Source organism: Protopterus annectens, chromosome 5.part0 (assembly GCF_019279795.1).
Source record: "Protopterus annectens isolate FY-2018-M chromosome 5.part0, PAN1.0, whole genome shotgun sequence".
In the NCBI taxonomy this organism is placed as follows: Eukaryota; Metazoa; Chordata; order Ceratodontiformes; family Protopteridae; genus Protopterus; species Protopterus annectens.
The window spans coordinates 207703073-207725186 of NC_056735.1; the positions used below are offsets into that span (position 1 = coordinate 207703073).

The 22114-nt window shown below is 43.5% G+C and overlaps 1 protein-coding gene across 1 annotated transcript in view; it reads right to left on the bottom strand.

Annotated features, from left to right (window-relative positions):
* CHORDC1 (cysteine and histidine rich domain containing 1) overlaps positions 1-22114 on the bottom strand; it is a 1140261-nt gene that overhangs the window by 362478 nt on the left and 755669 nt on the right. Inside the window, exon 8 of the mRNA XM_044072202.1 lies at positions 8572-8677. Coding sequence (XP_043928137.1) covers positions 8572-8677 — 106 coding nt within the window. The remainder of the gene's footprint in view (positions 1-8571; positions 8678-22114) is intronic.

The following is a 22114-nucleotide window of genomic DNA, read 5'->3' on the forward strand; positions in this document are numbered from 1 at the left end:
GATCAAATTTGCAGACTTGCAGAACAATAGAAGGAAACTAGTTCCAAATGAAGAAGCCATGTTCAAGGAGTGTCCTAAGAGAAAACCCAGGACAACAGATTGCTCCACCAGCAATCCATAGGAGGGAGAAGGAGGGCGGTACGCCAAGAACAGATGACTACTGACAACACAGATGGAATGTTATGGTAAGACATAAAGTACAGTTTTGTACCTACCATAAATGTAGATGTTCGAGGATCCACATTGCTGCAGTCCTAACTATTGGGTAGTCCGCTGTCCAGTCGGCCCGAATACCAAAGTATATGGCTGACGTCGGTCAGGGCGCATTAGACTGACGTCAGTACGTCAGGGTACTAATGCGCATGACCGACGTCATATCCTCAGTCTTTTCTTGCCCCAGATGTCAGAAGACCCTGAAAAGATAAGGCCAAAAACCAAAAAACTCCCAAAATACCTGCACCAAAAAATATATATATATACAATATATACACAATCAGCAGAATATAACCTCACCTACACAACCACCCCTAAACACAGAGGGAAGGAGGGAGGGTAAATTGGACTGCAGCAATGTGGATCCTCGAACATCTACATTTATGGTAGGTACAAAACTGTACTATGTTCTTCATTCCACATTGCTGCAGTCCTAACTATTGGGTAGAATCCCAAAGCAGAGGTAAGGGAGGCTGGCAAATCATAAGGAAGCAGGAACTGACAACATGCCTTGCAAAATAGCTGTGGCAAAACCAGCCCTAGACTTAGAGTAGAGAGGAAGGTGATAATGCTTAGAGAAAGTATGCACTGAACTCCAAGTAGCTGCCTCCAAAATATCCTTAGTTGCCACCCCCCTTAGAAATGCTGTGGAAGTGGCAGTAGCCCTAGTGGAATGAGGCCGAATCCCAGCTGGAATCTCCTTGCCATGATGGGAATAACAAAAAGTAATGCAACACCCAATCCACCTAGAAATAGTTTGTTTTGACACAGGCTTGCCCTTTGAACTCAAAGCAAAAGAAACAAACAACTGCTGAGACTGCCTAAAATCCTTAGTCCTGCTCAAATAATAACGCAAGAGCCTGTGTACATCTAAAGTGTGCAAAATCTTTTCCCCTTTATTTTGGGGATTTGCATAAAAGGTAGGCAAATGAATAGTTTGGTTTAAAGCCACACTAGAAACCACCTTAGGCATAAAGGAAGGATTAGTACGAAGATACCCTATCCTTATGAAAAATCAAAAGGCTCCACTGCCATAAGGGCCTGCAACTCAGAAACCCTTCTTGCAGAAGTAATGGCCAACAAAAAAGCAGTCTTCCATGACAAGTATTTCAATTCAGCAGTAGCCGCAGGCTCAAAAGGTTGTAGAGTAAGTTTCTCCAACACAAAATTGAGATCCCAAGCAGGAGTAGGAGCTCTACGTGGGGGTCTTATATTCTTTGCCCCTCTAAGAAATTGCTTGAACAAAGGATGCGAAAACAATGGTGGGTCACAATCATAGTGAGCTGAAATTGCTGCAGCATGAATCTTAATGGAAGAGAAAGACAAACCTCTGTCCAGTAACTCAGTAAGATATTGAAGAGCCACACTCAAATTTGGCTCAGTAATCTCCAAATTGTTTGCTGCACTCCAAAACAGAAATCTCTTCCATTTTTCTACGTACACTTTCCTTGTACTAGGTCTTCTGGCTTCCATAATCACATTTAAAACTTGTTGAGGAAGCTGAGACCTGCTATCTTTCAAAACAGAATATGCCAGGCTGTTAGATGTAGAGAGTGAAGCTTGACATTGAGCAGATGACCGTCCCTCTGAGACAACAGGTGTGGAATCAAGGGTAAAGGCCATGGAGGCTTCCTTACCAGACTCCTCAGTAATGGGTACCAGTGCTGCCGAGGCCAATCTGGAGCTATTAAAATCATCCTTGGCTTGTCTTGTCTGACCTTTAGAAGCACCTTTGGAAGAAGAGGCAGAGGTGGAAAGGCATACACATGAAGATTTTTCCAACTGAAAGAAAGAGCATCCACTTTCCAAGCTGTGTGATGAAATCCCTTCGTGCAAAACTTTGGCAGCTGGTGGTTTAGTGGAGAAGCGAACAGATATATGTCTGGAGTTCCCCATGACACTGTCAATCCTTGAAATACATGATGATCCAGTTTCCACTCGTGGGGGTCCATGATTTGTCTGCTTAATACATCTGCTAAGCAGTTCTGTGCTGCGCGGAGAAACCTTGCCTGAAGAGTTAGTTGCAGACTGAGCGCAGTCTCCCATAAAATCATTGCTTGTCTGCACAATGGGTAAGAATGTGTTCCCCCTTGTTTGTTGATGTACCACATGACAGTTGTGTTGTCTGTTAGAATCAACACCTGTCCTGGAAGAAGTAACTCCTTGAAAGCAATTAATGCAAACTGAACTGCTAACATCTCTTTCATGTTGATATGTAGATGCTGTAGTCTGGCAGGCCACTTGTCTTGTATCCACTTTCCATTTAGATGAGCTCCCCAAGCAATATCTGAGGCATCTGTCGTTAGAATCTGACTTGCCTCTGGCCGGGTCACAGAGAGTCCCTTGTTTAGGTGACATTCCTGAGCCCACCACAAAAATTCCTTTTGAATGCAAGGTATTATTTGAATGACAGTGTCCAAATCCTGGCAGTGCTGTGTCCACAGATTTTTGAGATACCTGGCAAAACCTCCGGCTCCACTGAGCCTTCCAAAGAACCGACGTCTGGGACTGTCGGTTCCTCCACCCTAGGCTTTGCTGCTTTATCTTTGCGTTTTTAGCGAAGCCGGCCGGAGCATCCGACGGCATTTTATAATTACAACGCTTCCCAAACACTAACCTGGCACAGTCTAACCTTCTCTTAATAGTGCGTTTGTTAAATCTAGCACAAGAGCGGCATCCAACAACGTCGTGCTCAGGCCCTAAACAAGGTATACACAAAGTATGGTAATCCCTATGAGGTATCTGTTTCCCACAAGAAATACAGTTATTCACTTTTTCTGACATCCGGTTAAATACTGAGGCAAGAAAAAACCAAAATATTCCCCAACGGGGTACTTAGCCAACTTTGATTCGGTCTGAAACTCTGACTTCAGAAACTTTCAGAACGCCAACCTGCACTCGCAAAATTGCTTCTGCATCGGACCATGCGGCAAAAAAGACTGAGGATATGACGTCGGTCATGCGCATTAGTACCCTGACGTACTGACGTCAGTCTAATGCGCCCTGACCGACGTCAGCCATATACTTTGGTATTCGGGCCGACTGGACAGCGGACTACCCAATAGTTAGGACTGCAGCAATGTGGAATGAAGAACATCTTTTTTATTTGATGTTGTCAATCTTTATCTATTCTTGCCTGATGGGACAGAGTCCCCAGCTACTTTAGATCCTGGGTGGCCCTATGGAAGGATATTCTGGAGAACCACAGAACCAAAGGCGGCTCTTCCCCTGGAGACCAAATCCAATTTGTAATGAGCAATAAGGTATGCAGAGTAGCCCATATTGCTGATGCACATATTTCCCTCATGGAAGCTTTAGAATGGAAGACAGCTGAGGTAGCCATAGATCTGGTGGAATGTGCCTTCACTGACACTGGAAGCTTTAGATTCTTTTTGTTATAAATGAAAGAAATACAATCTCTCAACCATTTTGACAAGGTAACCTTAGAGCCAGATTTCCCCAAGGTTGCACCAGAGGAGGAGACAAATAATTGTACTGATCTCCTAAATTCTTCCGTTCTGTTGAGATAGAAACGTTTGTCTGTGAATATCTAACAGGTGTAAACAATATTCGCCTTTATTAGAAAATTTTGGAAAGAAGACAGCTAAGTTTATAGCCTGATTAATGTTGGACTCTTGAGACCACCTTCAGAAAAAAGGATGGATTTGTTCTGAGTGTAACTCTATCCTTATGGAAAATTAAGTAAGAGGGTTTTGAACATAAGGCTTGCAATTCAGAAACTTGGCCTGCACAGGAGATAGCTTTAAGTAAAAGCCTTTTTCAAGAGATGAACTTTAAGTCACAAGTAGCTGCTGATTCAAAGGGGAAACTACTAGAGGATCTTTAAATGGGGGCTTTAAATGTATAGTACCCTTGAGGAAGACCTTACAAAGTCCGTTAGAAATTAAGGGTAGATCTCCGAAGCCATTATGAAAGTTAGAGATGGCTGCTAGAATGACCTTAGTAGTAGAAGCGAAAGCTCCCCTACCAAAAAGAATGGTCAAAAATTGTAAAACTTTTCCCACTGGGGCTGAAAAGGGATCGTGGCTATTATCGCAAGCCCAGATTGAAAATCTCTTCCATTTATACTAAGGTAGAGATTGCTGGTGGATGGTTTATGGAATGCCAACAAAAATTTTTGTACTGGGGATGGAATATCATTATACCGGGAGACTAACAGAATTGGAGGAACCAAGCAGTTAGCTTGAGACTTTGAAGACTGGGATGCACCAGTCTCTGAGGGTGAGACAGAAGGTCTGGAACTAGGTCCAGAATCCATGGACGGTGAAGTTGAGGCCAGCAGGGTGCAATGAGGATTACTTTGCTTCTCAACCTGGCTGCTTTCCTGAGGAAAAAAGGGATCAGAGGGAAAGGGGGAAGGCATATAGGAGACCTGGTGACTAATCAAGGAGAAGAGAGTCTCTTGGGGACTCCCCGAGGGGGGATAAGGACAAAATAGCTTCTGCACTTGTTATTTTGGGGTAAAGCAAAAGGTCACAGCAAGGCTGGCCTCAGTGATGAGATCTTTTTCACTACCTTGGGATTGAGAGACCACTCGAGGCATCAGAATGAACTCCCCGGGATGTGCATTGCTATCAGAAAGTAATTGGAGGAAATGGTCCGCTGCCACACTCAGAGGGCTTCTCGACACAGGGGATAGGATTTGGCTCCCCCTTGCTTGTTGATGTACTAGACTACGGACATGTTGTCTGACTGAATTGCAATTTTTCTTTGAGGTAGGGCAGAGTGAAATGCTTGCAATGCTAGTAGCACCACCCTCGGCTCCAGAACACTGATATGCAGATAAGCCTCTATCGGGGACCAAGTGCCTTGGACTATCTTTCCCAGATCATCCCACCCCCCATCTGGGAGGCAACCGTGGTCACAATGGTTTTGCGTTGAGAAGGGACAAAGGGGCGACCCAAAAAAATTTGTTTGGATTCCATCCATCAGGACAGGTCTTTTTTGCAGCAACTTCTGATAAGTATGGGGTGGTTCAGTGGGTGGAATAGAATGTACCACTGATTCGCAAGAAGCAATTGCAGTAATCTCATGTGATATCTCGCTAATGGGACCACAGTGATCACTGTTGCCATGGACTCTAATACTTGGAGCACTAGCAGGGCTTGTACTTTGAGGACAGGAGAGAATGAACTTGAGATTTTATTTTCTTTAGCCTTGTGGGGAGGTAGAGAGGCCACACAATAGAGAATGTTGATACAATCTCCGATAAATTCCATATCCAGAGAGGGGGTCAGTTGAGAGTTTGTACGTCTGACCATAATGCCTAGCTGCAGGAACAATTGCAGGGTAAACTCTCTTGCCTGAAGCAGTAGATGTCTGGTGGAAGTAGTGATGAGCCAGTCGTCTAGATATGGCCACACCTGGAATCCGTGCAGTCTCAAGTGAGCTGTTACTGCTGTCATACATTTGGTGAACACCCTGTGGGCTGTGGTGAAATCAAAGAGCAGCGCTCTGAACTGATAGTGACTGGCTCCTAGCTGGATGCGGAGAAACCTCCTCGAGTGACTGTCCATTTTTTTGCGGTAATACGCATCTTAAAAGTCTATAGAGCACATCCAATCGTTTTCCTCTAGGGAATTTGGAATGTTGAACACATTTGTTTAGAATGCTGAGATCCAGAATCGGTCTCCAGGCCTCCTGTCTTTTTTGGCACTAAAAAGAACCTTGAGTAAAATCCGGATCGTATCTGGTCTGGTGGGACATCTTGGATGACTCTTCTTCTAGCAGCTTTTGTATTTCTAAGGCTGCTTGGTCCCTCTGACTGGGTGGAACATCGGGCAGCCTTGCTCGAGTTCTTGGATAAAGAATGAAGGGGATAAGGTAACCTCTGAAAATAATTCTTAGCACACAGGCATCTGTGGTTACTTGCCTCCAGGCTGTTTAGTGCAAAGAAAATCTTCCTCCGACTGCCTCCAGAGACAAGCAATCCAGCCTCCTTTCAGGAGCGCTGACAGGGTTGGCCAGAGAAGGACTCTCTGGAACCCTGGATATGGGGGCCACCTCTGCCTCTAGGACAGCATCTTCCATTAGAACTCCCCCTCTGGCCCGAGGGGAGTCTGCACCATGTGTGTGTCCTGGAAAGGCCTCTGGGACTTCCTGAACCACATCTTCCCATGCCTCATTCTTGGAATAGGCTTGTTGGGGAGCATAAAAACATATGCCCACTGCAGACAGGGTCATTCCATCTTTCTAACACCTGGATAGAGTTTCTTTAACTTTGGGGCCAAACAAGGAGGACCTGTCAAAGGGAGCATTGACGAAGGAAGACCTGAATGGCTCCATAAACTCACACAGGTGCATCTAAGCGTGTTGTTGAATTGCAACACCTGAACCTGCTGACCTGGTTGCACCTTTGGCTGCATGTGGAATTAGCCTCATGGATGAATTAGAAATAGACTCCAAGGTAGCTAACTGGGAGGCCACTTTTTCTTGGAACTCCTCAGCACCTGCTCCTGCTAGGGTATCTGACCACTTTCCTCTGGAGCCTAGTGAAATGTGCCAAAAAGTTCAAGGACATAATGGAGCTCGCTGTCCGGATACGGAGGTTGGTGTAGGCTCTGGGTAAGCAGGGGTCAAGGGGTGAGACTCTGGTAACACTGGGGCCATCTGGGAAGTAGCACTCAAAGCCCTCTCCATAGCTTGAAAGGCAGGCCCCCCCTGAGGAGGGATGGGAGCTCGGAATCAAGACAGACAAACTCGGAACCGGGGTCACACCACACACCCCCGAGAGACCCACCTGCAAAGCTGGAGTCGAGGAAGGGCCCCTAGCCAATGCAGCCCGAAGTGGTAAGGTCGGCTCTGAACCAAATACAGGAGTAGACTCAAATACTCTGGACCCGATAATTGAGGTCCGATCCTGGGGCCCATCAGTTCCAATTGGCAACCAAAGATTCAGAGCCATGCCTGGAACCGAAGACAAAGAAGTTGTGGGTGCCGAGGCTATTGGAGTCTGTGTGGTTGGAGTCGAGAGCTCTAAAATCTGAGAAGAGGTCACAGGAGGAGTATACATAGGGGTCTGGGAGAGAATTACCCTGCACTAGGAGGGAGAGGGGGCTGAAAAGATGGGGGAAGACCCCCTAGCTGTCAGAAGCTGATACACCAACCTCACTATGTCAACTCCAGAAAGACTCCTGGTGAAGTGAATGGACAATCCAGAGGGAGATTCGGGTCTCTCTATAAAAGGGCTAGGAAGTTGACCCAGAAAGAGATCAATGGGGAATATGTAGTCCTGGATGTAAAGAAAGTCTCAAGTCTTCTGCACTAGGGCAGAAGGTAGGAGCTACGAAGCCGCAGGAGATGTTGGTACCGATTTGGTAACTAAGGAAGCCGGTGCCAACATTGGAGTTGTTTTGGAGATGGCGTTGTGGTCAGTGTGGATGGCACTGAAGTAGAGGTTGGTGCCGAGGACTCAGTGCATTCCAACATTTTCGGAAGCTTAGATTTCGGTTCCGAAGAGGAACCAGTTAAGGGTGTTTATGTTTTTTAGATGTCGTTGCCAATGGAGACATTGGCACCGAACAAGCAGATTTTAATGAGGAGACTGGTCAGCAGTGGACAAAGCTTCCTCAAAATGGGTCTTAAGAAGCCCTTTATGAATGAGTTTGTTTCTACATTCTACCAGGGCTCCATTACTGAAGCCCTGGCAGATACAGCACTCTAGATCTAGATGAGAAACACCCAAACAATATACACATTTATCATGACCAGAGTTCGGCATTTTCCTGTCGCACTCTTGGCACTGTTTGAAACCAGTGGTCGATTTTGACTTATCTGCCATTACAGCAAAAAAGGCAGAAGTTCAAGGAAAAAAATTTGAGAACACACAATCACTCGCTCACAAACAGAGAAAGAATCCTATCAGCGATGACAAGAAAAATTATCTAATTGTAAGTAAGTAAGAAGAGAGGGGAAACTACCAGCTATGGTAGGCAAGAAATACTAAATGGTAAAGGTTAAGGAAATAAACACTCACACGATAAGAAAAGGGTAGATGAGGTTTAGAAATTACTAAGGTAACTTAAAGAAGACAAAGTTGGAAAAAAATATTATATAGTTTCTAACATGTACTTAGCTGAGAGAGAGAGAGTAGGCTGACACGTCTTTCTATAAGAGTGGCCATCGAGACCTGGGGTAACACAGAAAGGGGCATTATGGGTAGGTTATTAGCTCGAGAGTTGTTTTGGTTGGTGCAAGCTATTTAATGGCTGGACTGGTTCCAAGGATTGGAACCAACCCATCAGTCAAAAATAGATGAAGACTGACAACATCAGATCACCTGTTAGCAGGCAAGCTAGAAATGAAATATAAAATGTAAAAAAGGTCTACATAACTTACAGAATCTTTTTTGGTCCATACATGTGTTCCCCTAGTGCATCCTTCTTGTGCTAAAAAGTTGTCAAAATCTGATGTTTTTCTTTTGCAGCAACTCCAATACTTCATTCTGTAAGAAACACAATTCATTTTCAGTCTGCAATTTTAAGCAACAAGAAAGATGAAAACATAAAAATTTAATACAAACACAAAAATGACTGAACACATAATGGCTTCAGCAAACCATAGGAATTGTGTTCCATGTCCGTTCACTTCAACAGACAGGGCTAACTGCTCCATGCATTAGTCAGCTTTTTACCTTTAGCACTTTTCCATGCTCTAACTCCTTAACTCCCACAATGTTCAGTAAACAAAATCACAGTACATTCACATATGTGCATCCACATTACTCTAACACTCAACTCTGCATTCTTTTGAATTCATCTAACCCCCTTTAGTCAGGAATGAGAAACAGACGGTAGGCATGTTGAAGTGGACTAACAATGATTATGAAACTATAGTATTATGGCAAGTACATACATTTTGCATGTTACTCAATCCAGTCTATCCACTTTAATAGGTAATGCAGCATCCCTAGCTGCTCCTCATGAGTAGATCATGGCAGGATAATGCTGACCACACATCCAAAGGCAAACATTATACTGGTGATCTCTTCCAACTTACAGTGTCTTACAAATGTATGCAAAGTCATCCATGTTGCAGTGGGACAGATTTTTGGGTAGTGGCCAATGAACTAGCAGAATGTGCCTTATGTTTAGCAGGCAATTTTTTATTATATATAACATACAATACATTCTGAAAGCCACTTACACAGGGTTACTTCAGATAGTTCTTACTCAAGTCTGTTTACTACACAGGATTCAAAACACTGAGCATCTTTTCTAATGCCCTTAGTTTCATCACACACCATAATTAAAAGAACATTTAGGTAATGTAATAAATACTACCACTGGTTCAAATGTTGGGGGGAAAACTAAAAGCTGACCAGTTTTTAGTTGCTTCTGTGGCTAGCTTAGGCCCAAAAACAAATGTTATGTATTTACCATAACAAAAGATCCATGTTGTCCCATTTTTATCTGGTTGCACTGTTAGGATTCTGATCCAGTATCAGCACCTCCAAATTTGGGGATCTGACTCCTCCTCTACCCATAATTGTCGCTCGTCCTCTGAATACCTCAGAGTTAGTCGATCAAAAATCTTATGCCACTACCTTACTCTGACCTATGCTTGTATCAACCTAAATGTAAAAATATTAATATAAGGAAAATGAGGAAACCAGCTGAGGCCGCTATCTGGTGCTAGAGCACCATCCATTCTTCGAGACACAATAGGTGACAATTTGGAGGAGGAGTGAGAGAAGGATGTTGAACCAGACAAAAGTAGGACAACACGATCTGCTGTCATGGCGTGTACGTAACTTTGTACCCAGTGTTGTCTATTTTTGCCCAATTCAACTGTTGGGATACATTCGCCAGCTGCCAATTACCTGGGGAGTATCAAAAAAGGATATGCCTGAGGACAGCGCAGCCAAAAGAAGTGTGATGTAGACTGCCCATCTTATTTATGACACACAACAGAATAGACAGTAGACCATGTGGCAACAGCACAAATCTCATCAATAGGCATGGTCTGTTGAAAAACTGTAGAATTTTAACGACCTTGTTGTATGAGCTGCTGGTCACTTGGATAAAGATAACCCCAACATGTCACAGACAGACATCAGCAATCTTGAATAGGTAATCTTAATACACTCTTTGCCATAATTTAACTTTGGGAGAATGCAATAAACAGCCCTTTGCTCTGAGAAGATAGCTAAGCAAGCAAGAAGTTAGAATTGGGGAGTCCATCTCTACAAACAGGCTAGTCACAAGTGGAGTCCCTAAGGGATCAGTCCTTGGACTGTTTCTTTTTTGGCATTTACATCTCAGAAGTCAAGGCCAATGTCAGTGGTCTCTGGCTGACTAGATTTGCAGATGATTGCAAATTAGAAGCTGTCACAGAATCTCACACTGACACAAATGTTCTCCGAGAGGGGCTGACACAGACAAACCACTGGTGTCAGAGCCATAGACTAAAACTAAATACCAAGAAAAGCATAATAGTACCCTTGGGTATCCCAGTAACTACCATACCGACAACACACCCCTTAGAGATGACCCAGTAGTTAGGGACTTATGGACACAAATAAACAGTAATCTAGCCTTTGACCATCGTGTATCTACAGTGGTGTGGAAATCATTCTATCTTGCATAACCTATAAACCAGGGTATGGCATCTAAGTCCAAGAAGTCAATGTTCCACTGTATTCGGCATTCATTAGGCCTATCATTGAGTACAATGCCTACCTATGGTATGTACCTAACCAGGCATATCCAATAATTGGAATGCCCACAGAGGCTTCTCACTAAAAGAATACAGGGCGTAAGTAAAATTCCCCATGCAGACCACCTCACGGCCCTATCCCTGTATTCTGTCTCCTACAGGCTTTTGAGGGGAGATCTATGCCTGGTATACACGGCATTATCAGACCCCACTCTGATGGACCTCCTCCACATTCACAAAACAAACAGCACCAGAATTACCCATTCTAAAGACTTAAACCTTGCCTGTGATATAAACAGGACCTGCTGGAGAGAGAGGCATGTATCCTAGAGACTACCCGTCTCTGGAACAGCCTCCCCATCCATGTGAAACAAAGTTCTTCCCTAACTCAATTCAAGTGCATCTTGGACAACTGGATGGGAAACCAGAAATTCATCCCTGGTTTGGCACCAATGTTTCTAATGGACACAGGTAACCTGTAAATGGTTCATCTACCAGGCCCATGCTTACACTTATCAAGGGTATCAGAACTTGTCAGAGATTTTGGATGCATGGCTAGGCTTACAAAGGCCCTTGTGGTCGTTAGCCCAGTAAACACCCATGAACAACTATAAACTTATGAACTTGTTTGTGAATGTCAAGCAAATATAAAGTATATTTCCCTTTGCTTGAAAATTTCAGGAGGAAAAATGCAAAATTTATGGGCAGGCTGATCTTCCATTCAAAAACCATCTTTGGATTAAAAAAAAAAAAAAAAAAAAAAGGATATAGTCTTAGGAACACCCCTCTGTCTTTGTGAAAAGCCAAATATGGTGGTTTGCATGAAACAGCTTGCAAGTCTGATAATTTTTTATCTGAAGTATTGTTTTCCATGTTAAAAATTTTAAGTTGATGGAAGATGCTGGTACTTGTGTAAGAGTTTGAGGCATTACTGTAATGCTCCATGGAAGAACAGGAGCTCTTACAAGAGGTCTAAGTAGAACAGTTCCTCTCAAAGTCTTTGGAGACTTTTCAAGGAGGCTATAAGTGTCTGATTATGGCCAATGTGGACATTTGAAATAGATGCTAATTATACCTTTATACTGGACAGCCTGGTAACTTTATAAAAAGTTTAATATTCAAGGTAGAGGGGCAGAAAAATGGTCTAAGCCCTTCTCCACAGCAGAAAACCCTTTTCCATTTACTTTATTATACCATCCTGGTACTAGATTCTGTGAAGCTGTTAGGATGTGTAATACTTTGTCTGAAAACCTGGTATCTCTGGCCACAGTTAAAATTGGAGAAACCAGGAGGTTACTTTCAAGGGCTTTGGGTGTGGGACAGGATACCCAGATGGATGGGACAGGAGATCTTGGCTGTTTGCTGGTGTCCAGGGAGGACAAAGGAGGTGAGGCCAAATAAACAGGAACCAAACTTGTTGAGCTCAGCAACTATCTAGAACTCCGAAACAAAGCCAAAAAATGAATTAAACTTGATAAAACCAACTACTACAAAAGTATACAAGACAAACACAGTCACAACCCTAAGAAATTCTGGGTCACAATAAATAATATAATGCACCCAGGAAAAACCACTACTCCAACTCCTGTATTACCAAACAACCACGACAACATTCCCACACAATTTAACAAATTCTTTACCAAAACAGTTCAAACCCTTGCCAATGCCCAAAATAGTACTAGTAGCCCCATACCAGTAGCTACCTCATCCCACCCTAATACACAAAATAACTCTGCCAGCTTTTCCCTGCACCCTGTTCCCACTAAAGTAATTTCCAAACTCCTTAAGAAACTCAAACCAACCACACTGGCCGCTGATAACCTACCTGTAGATTTCCTTCAAATATCAGCAGAAGCTATAATTACCCTATGCCCATCTTCGTAAACAGGTCACTAGCTGAATGCAAGATACCTAACTCATGGAAAACATCTCATATTATTCCACTGCACAAAGGAGGCAACTCCTTGGAACTCACCAACTACTGCCCAATCACAATCCTACCACCTTTATCCAAAATATTATAAAGAGTTGTTCATTCCCAAACTAATGCAGTACCTCCTAAAAAATAACTTACTCTCCAAAACTCAACATGGCTTTAGACCTTCCCATAGCATCACCACAGCGCTATTATCATTCACTGACATAGTTAACCACCATAGAAACAAGGGACTATTAGTATCTTCCATTTTCTTAGCCTTGTCAAAAGCTTTTGACATGGTAAACCACAGTATGCTTCTTGACACTATCTACCCTAAACCTTAGCACCTCCAATATATCATGGTTTAATAGCTACTTATCTGGCCATCAGAAAGCAGTCCTATGGCAAGACCAGCTTCCCCCCTGCTACCAGTATCCATAGGAATCCCTCAAGGGTCCACCCTAGACCCACACTGTTCTCTCTGTTTACTAACCAGATCTCTTCTTCTTCCTCACTCACTGCCTCAGTACTTCAATATACAGATGACACCACCCTTGTATGTGCAGCCCACACCTTAAATGAACTTCAAACCATAACCCAAAATAACACTACCCTAGCAGAGAGATGGTTCACCAACATTAAACTTATTCTTAATCCCAAAACAAACAAACAAAAAAAAAAAAAAAACATTCTCTTCAGCCCTGGTAGATATCCACCTCTGGACAACAGCTTTATCATTTACTCGAAAGAGAACATTCAAATCACTCCAACTGCTCACACTGAATTGCTAGGTGTAGAAATTGACAATAACCTGAAATTCGGCCTCCATATAGCTCAAACCATCAAGAAAGTAAACAAAAAGCTAGGACTCCTCTATACGAACAAGCAGTATATTACTAAACATACCAAAGCTACTATTGCAAGTACTCACCTGTTATCCATCCTTCTCTATGCCTCCCCCATCTTGACTAATTTCCGCCAAACCGATCTAAACAAAATGGAATCTTGATATAACAAGATTGCCAAGTTTGCTACTGAAGTCCCATATAGATCACATCACTGTCTAGCCCTTAAGCAGCTCAACTGGCTTGAACTACCCCAGCAACTCATACTGAACTCTCAATAGCTCACAAGCTCTACTACTTACCTGACAAAACCCCAGCACTCCAATATCTAATCCAGCCCCATATTACCACTAGATCCTTAAGATCTAGTAACCAGAACCTAACAAATGTTATGAAATACAAAAATGATGCTGGTAAATCACTTTTTGCCTGCACTATTGCCAAAATCTGGAACTCACTACCAAGACAAATAACTAATACTACCCCAACTATTCAATTTAAAAAACACCTGAAACCCCACTATACAAATAACTGGCTTTGCTCTTGCTACTCCCCAGGATAACTCATACCAAATCACTGCTGCAATGATTCTTTCTAGGGTCAAAGGTCTTACTTTTCCCCTGGAAGGTTTGTTAACCTACTGTTAGTTACTCCACAGTACTACTATTGTGACTCAGAACTACCATTATGTCCAAAAAAAATAATTATTTATTTCACTGTTATGAATGCTAAATAATGCTGCACTATGTACTTTAATAATTGTCTTTACTGGCCTGTATGTTCAGAAGTAGGCTTGATTTCTTACATGTGCTATAAAGATGTCTCATATGTATTCTACATTGTTGTATGTACTGTACTGGAGCTTTTCTCCCCGGGCGTCCGCTGAAAATGGATCTGTGTCCAGTCACTGTTTCCTGGTAAACAAATGCAAAATAAAATAAGGGGCAAGGAGGACTACCTTTGCCTTGCACCTTCTGGCTTTCTGAATGAACTCTGTAATCAGAGGGAATGTTGGAAAGAAAGACCCAGGGACCATTTGTGGATCACAGCGTCCTTCAGTGACTGACCTTGAGGAAGGATTAGGGCAAAGTAACTGCTGCACTTATTGTGTAGGTAGGATGCAAACAAGTTTCAGCAAAATTGGCCCCAGTGGCAGAAAATTTAATTTGCCACTGTTTGACTGAGGAACCACTTGTGAGACAGGAGAATGTTCCTGTTTAACATGTCTGCTAGTATGCTGGAAGTCCTAGGAATATGCCTTGATATAAGAAAGTGACAGGAAGACACAGCACACTGCCATACTCTCCTGGCTTCCTGATATATAAGATAAGATATTGTTCTCCCTTGTTTGATGTACCAGACTACCAACATGTCTATCTCTACGGAAATCACACCTTCTGGCATAGAGTCTTGAAATATCTGCAACAGTAGCAAGACTGCTCTCATCTCCAGAACGCTGATGTGAAGATTATCCTTAACAGTGTCCAAGTATCTTGAACAGTCTTCCCTTAGTAATGCCCCCTCCATCCTAAAAGGGAAGCACCCATGATGAGTACAGTTTTGGGAGGTGGAAGACAGAAAAGACAATCTTCTCAAAATTGTGGGGAGGTTATCTTCCAATTGATAAGAGTCATGCACACTGGGGTTAGTTAGTCTGATGGGGGTACTTAAGGGTTGAAAGTTGAGAACACTGGACTGATGGGTTCCCACTGGAGAACTATCATGTGAAAATGTGAAAGTGGGGCGAAACTGACTGTTGAAGCCTTAACACCTAAAAGTTTTAGAATCCGTTTTAACTGGAGGTGAGGGGTGAACCAAAACCTGATCTGCTACTTTTTGAAGTGGAAGAATCCTGGAGTTTGGTAAAGTAACCATCTGGTTTACTGTGTCCAGGTGGCATCTGATGAATTCTAGTAAATGAGTGGGATTTAGCTGGTTCTTGAGTATGTTGACTGTGACATCTAAGGTGTGGAGTAACTGCAATAAAAAGTTCCTCTGCCTGATAAGCAGATTCTTGGTAGGAGCAGTTAGGAACCAATAATCCAAGTAAAGGAACATCCGGAACTCCTGCAGTCTTACGACAGGCTGTCACTATTGCCATGCATTTGATAAACACCTAGGAGGTGGAGGGCCATGGTGAGTCCAAAGGGCAGTGCTCTGTATTGAAAATGATTGGCTCCCAGCCTGAAACAAAGAAATCTCCTTGTATGCTTGTTTATCTTTACATAAGCATCTTTGAAATCTACTGAGCACATCCAGTCATTATTCTTGAATAAGGGTAGAATGAACTGAACCAGGACCATCCATAATTTTGCCCACTTCACATACTGATTTAAATGGCTTGGGTCCAAAACTGGCCTTAGGTCCCCTGTCTTTTTTGGAACTAAAATGAACCATGAATAGATGCTGGATCCTACTTGGTTTGGTGACTTCTGTTGTGGCAGAGTCCCTTTAATGGGGTGGTAATAGGAGAATACTTTTTCTTGGCGGGGGGGGGAGAAAGAAAAGGTATCCTGTATCGTCTGGTGATCGTCCACAGTATCCAAGAGTAAGAAGTGATGGCCTGACAGGTTAGAGGGTATAGGGATAAGTGCACCTCAAGTGCCTGAAGCAATCCTTCAGAAAGGCTGAAGGATTTCTATGTAAAGGGTCCATGAAATCCTTGGTTTTGAGGACCTCCTCTGCCTCTGGAGCAACATCCATTATAACTACCCCCCTGCCATAGGAGGATTTTAACTGAAGAAGCATCTTGGTTAAAACCTTGTGATTTTCTGAACCACATTTTCTTCCCTTCTCACGGTTTCCTGGAAAAGGTGCTCTGAAGAGTTGAGAATCTGAATCCAATGGCAGACAGGGTCTTACTGTCCAGATCACTCCTGTGAGTGTCTCCTTAGGTTTTGGTCTAAACAGAGTGCAAACATCAAAAGGGACATTAAGGAAGGATGTCTTAAAGCCTTGCACAAAATCACATAACCACATCCAGGCAAGTCTGTATATGGCTATGTTGAAGCCTGCTGCTTTTGCCATTCCATCAGAAGCATTAGACAACAGATGCACAAAAATGTTGGAAAATGAATTTAAGGTAGATGGCTTAGACTCCACATTCTTCTGTGTGTCTGTTGGCAAACAACCCGAGAGCACTGGTAAGCTCCTTGGTCAACTCTCTCTGAAAATGTATAATGTGACCAAAGCTGCTGAATGCTCTAACAGAAAAGGTCGTTGAAGTGCAAGCCCATTTTTCAAATCTGTCCAGAGACACAGATTCCATATTAGGGAGATGGACAGACGTACTCTCTTTGGAGAGCTTCTTCTTACTGGCTGTCACTACAACCACAGTATTTACCCAAGGACCTTTACTCCACTGATTCCTGTCTTTTGGTGCAGCTAGAATTTTGTCAGACTTTTTAGGAATTGGCTCTACTGTGTCAGGCTCCTTCCAGGCCCTCTGAGTCACCAAATCAGTGAGGGTGTCAGGAGTAGGAACCACCCAGGCAGTAGAAGAGCCAGCTCTAAAAACCTCAAGAAACATGGATTCTTCCTGGTAAGGTGTATCGGTGGAACAACCCCTCTTTTGTTTCATCAATTCTAGGATTTTGCCAAATGTGATGTCTGCGAAGGGGGATCTAGGGGAAACCTTCCCCATCATCCAAATCAATATCTTCTGTGACAGACTATGGTAATTAATCTAAATGTCTTCTTTTACAAGTCAGCTTTTTATAGACCTGGCATTGGGAATCTTCAGCGGAAGTGTCCAAATTAGACGGGGAACTTAAGACAGATAACTTCCGTGAGACTTTTGGAAACTGACTATCCCTGTCAATAAGGAGGTGCGGATGTCAAAGCAGAAAAAGAAAGAGGTTGGGACAGATCTCAGCAAGGTGGAGGCACCCCTTCTCTTGTGGCAAGAACACATTCAAAGGCCTCGAAATTCACAGAGGAAAACTGAGCTGAGGAAGTCTCTCTAGTAGCAGGAGCAGAGAGATATCCACAGACGGTGACCCGCCCTGGTTCCAAGGTTGACAATGGAGCCAGGCTTAAGACAGTGAATGCTCCAAGAAGAAAAAGGATCAGAGAGTTTCAGAGTCGGCTCTTCCCTGGGGTGCCAGCTCACATACTTTGGCTCCAACTCTCATTAGAATCTGAAAAAGACAGAGTCAAAACAGACTGGGGTAAAGTCAGATTTGAAGTGATGACCACTACTGGTGCCAATGCAGGTTTTCCTGAGATGTCTGGATCATGGATAGTGGATCTGTGAGTTGGACAAGCCACAGAGTCATTAGTGGAGGGGTCATGGAATCTACTCTTGGATAAACCTGTGGAGACAAAGCAGAGAGAAAGTACAGTTGTGTACCTACCATAAATGTAGATGTTAGAGTGTATTCACTGTTGTAGTCATTACACTTGGTTTATCCTGCTGGCAGGCTACCCACAGTCAGCTTGAATTCCAAAGTATAGGTCCAGCGTCGGTTGCTGTCACCACTTCCCTGACGTCAGTGCACCAGGGGTTTAAAAGATGCAGCCGACGCCATTTTCTTCAGGTTTTTCTTGCCCCAGATGTCAGTGCCCCCAAATAGGAAGGCTAAAAATGATGCCAATAAGTATGCATGCAGTAAAATAAACATTTCCGTCCTCTACAAGCAAATACATCACATAGGTTGTATAGGATAGAGAAGTACAGATAAGTCCCAGCAAAGAAAAAGGGGGATGGTGGGTGGGTAACCTGGACTGCAACAGTGAATACACTCGAACATCTACATTTCTGGTAGGTACACAACTGTACTATGTTCATCGTGTTTCACTGTTGCAGTCATTACACTTGGGTTGAATCCCAAAGCTGAGGTTGGGTGGCTGGGTCTAAATAGGATTAGGAGAGGCTATAAGGCCTTGCAGAACTGCAGTGGCAAAGCCTGCTCTGGATTTAGAGTAGAGAGGTAAGTGTAGTGCTTGGTAAAAGTGTGCACTGAGCTCCAGGTTGCAGCCTCTAAAATGTCTTTGGTTGGAACTCCTCTGAGGAAGGCTGCTGAAGTGGCTGCTGCTCTGGTTGAAAGTGGCCTAATGCCCTTAGACACTGACTTGCCATGTTGTGAATAGCAGAAACGAATATAGTGGCCTATCCATTTTGAAATAGTCTGCTTTGAGATCGCCTTTCCTTGTGATCCTGCAGCATATGCCACTAAGAGTTGCTCAGTCTTTCTGAAAGCTTTAGTTCTGTCCAAGTAGAAGCATAGCTGTCTGTGTATGTCCAAAGAATGCAGGAGTTTCTCACCTTTATTCTGTGGGTTTGGTTAAAAAGTAGGCAAATGAATAGTTTGGTTAAGGGCCACACTGGACACTACCTTAGGCATAAAAGTGGGGTTAGTCCTCAGAGAAACCCTGTCTGGATGGAAGATGATAAAAGGTTCCACAGCCATGAGTGCCTGTAACTCTGAGACTCGTCTTGCAGAGGTTATTGCTAAAAGTAGAGCTGTTTTCCAAGATAAGAACTTTATTTCAGCTGTATTGGCTGGCTCAAAAGGCGGTAGTGTGAGTTTTTCCAAGACATAATTAAGGTCCCATGCAGGTATTGGTGCTCTCCTTGTGGGTCTTATGTTTTTGGCCCCTCTGAGGTACTGCCTTAGCAACGGATGTGAAAAAATTGGTGGTTCCATATTATAATGAGCTGAAATGGCAGAGGCATGGATTTTAATTGATGAAAAAGATAGGCCTGTGTCCAGCATCTCAGTTAGGTATTGCAAAATCTGAGGAATATTTGGTACAAACGTGTCAATCCCTTGTGCCTGGTTCCAAGCAAAGAATCTTTTCCATTTTTCTGCATAAGATTTCCTGGTACTGGACCGCCTGGCCTCCAAAATAACATCCATCACCGCTTTAGAGAGAGGTATGTTCTGAATGGCTACATTATCCACCATGCTGCCAGACTTAGGGTTCTGAGTCGGCTGTGCAGGATCTGATTGTTTCGTTGAGTCAGTAAGTGAGGAATTAGAGGCAATGTCCAGGCTGGGCCCTGACACAAGCTCTTTAGGATTGGGTACCAGTGCTGGCGGGGCCAGTCTGGAGCAATCAGAATCATGTTTGGCTTCTCTTGTCTGACCTTTAGGAGTACCTTGAGGAGGAGAGGCAGAGGAGGAAAGGCATATACTGTTAGGTTTTTCCAGCTGAATGATAGAGCGTCCACTTTCCATGCTTGCTTGTGATAAGTCCTTGTGCAGAATCTCTGTAGTTGGCAGTTGTGAGGGGAGGCAAACAGATCTATGTCTGGGCATCCCCATTTCTTTGTTATCATGCTGAAGACTTGTGGATCCAGTTGCCACTCGTGGGGATCCGTGAGGTTTCTGCTTAATTCGTCTGCCAGAGCATTTTTCTTTCCTGGCAGGAACTGTGCTTGCAGGTGTAATTGAAAAGTCAATGCTGTGTCCCACAAGGCCATGGCTTGTCTGCAGAGGGGGTAGGAATGTGTGCCTCCCTGCTTGTTTATGTACCACATGACTGTAGTATTGTCCGTCCTTATCAGTAGTTGTCCTGGATGAAGAAGATCCTTGAAAGCTGTCACGGCATTTTGAACAGCTAGCATCTCTTTTCTGATTGATATGAAGATGCATTTGGCTGGTGGGCCATGTGCCCTGAATACATTTTCCTTCCATGTGGGCTCCCCAGGCATAATCTTATGCATCTGTTGTTAGTGTCTGCCTGGCTGTGGGTAGGGTGAATGGCTGTAACCTGTTGTGGTGACAGGCCTGTGCCCACCATCAAAACTCCTGTTGCAGGCAAGGAATGAAGGTAATTAATGCTTCCAGAATGTGACAATTTTGAGTCCAAACACTTTTTAGATACCACTGTCGTTTCTTCATATGCAGTCTGGCATACGGAATTAGCAGAATGCAGGATGCCATGAAGTCCAACGCCTGCAGAATTTTCCTTGCAGATAACTGGGTCTTTGTTGCCAACATTTTGAAATAAGAAGTCAGTTGCCTTTGCTTGTCTGGCGTGAGATAAGCCATCTGGGCAGTTGTATTTAAGCTTACACCCAGGAATATTATCTCCTGAGAGGGTAATAGTTTTGATTTCTTTTAGTTTACTGTGTATCGTAGGCAAATTAATAATCTTTTTACACACGCCAGATGCTTTAGTAGAATGTCCTTGTTCTCTGCTTGAATAAGGCAATCGTCCAAGTAAGGATATATTTGAATTCCTCTTTGTCTGCAAAATGCAATAACTGGTGCCAGGCATTTTGTGAAGACACTGGGCGCAGTAGATAAGCCAAAGGGCAGTGCAGAGAATTGGTAGTGCATTCAGCCAGCTATGAATCTGAGGTATCTTTTGCAAGAGTGTCTGATTGGTACATGCAGGTACGTCTCTTTTAGGTCCAAAGTTACAAGCCAAGCGTTCTTTCCCAGCATGGGCAGAAGCTGCTGCAGAGTTAAAATTTTGAATTTTGGAACGTCCAGAAATGTATTTAGAATAGACAGGTCCAGTATTGGTTTCCAGGCTTTGTCCTTTCTGGGTACCAAGAAAAGTCTTGAGTAAAATCCTTGTCTCTGCTCTTGCTGTGGTACTCGCTGAATGGTCCTCATGTCCATGAGGGATGAAACTTGTTTTTGTGCCTCTGCCCATTGATTGTGTGGCAGGTCTGGCATACCTTTTGCCCTTGGCAGGGTATGAAAGTGGAACCTGTAGCCCTGGGACACTATATTCAAGACCTATTTATCCTGGGTGATCATGTGCCAATTTGGAGAAAAAAGTGCTAGTTTTCCCCCTAAGGGGGCAGCCAAAAGATAAGTGATTGGTGCTGGCAGGGGAAGTCATTGGGAATGTTTCCTGTATGGCTGTGATTTGTCTTCTCCACTTTTGGAGGTAGAAGCACCCCACTATTTAGGCCTGTAAGAGACCTGGGGCTGGGATCTGCCTCTGGGGCATCTGTATCTGCCTCTTTGTGGCCTGTCTGACATTGGTCTTTGTAGGCCAGTTTCTGCTAAATCTGGGTGGCTATACCTGTAAAGAATCAGGAGAAAGGCTGGATTCTGAAAGTACATCATCTACAATGTTGAACACAGGAGGAATAGCCAGAGGTCTGTGTTGAGGTAGTAAAAGAAAATCTCTAAGCCATTTCTTAGATTCTGAATAGTCTTGGCTCTCCCAATGGAAGTGCTCCCTCATGGTATATAGGGTTTACCCAAAAGAATAGTCCTCAGGCGGGGAGGCTGAAGAGAGAGATTCTTCAGCAACAGAATCCTCATAAGGAGGAAGAGAGTATTGCTGTTCAGAGGAGGAATCAGAGGAAATGGAAACCTGATCTGAAGATTCATATTCTATCTCTTGCCTAGGCCTCTTGCAGGAGGGGGTGGGAACCCCTGATCAATGTAATTAGGTCTTCGGCCATTTTGAGCATCTGTTTTTTAGGCATGGAAGTCTGTCCAGGAGAATGCTGTACTTGTTTCTTTGTCTTTAGAGCTGCTTTAGTCTT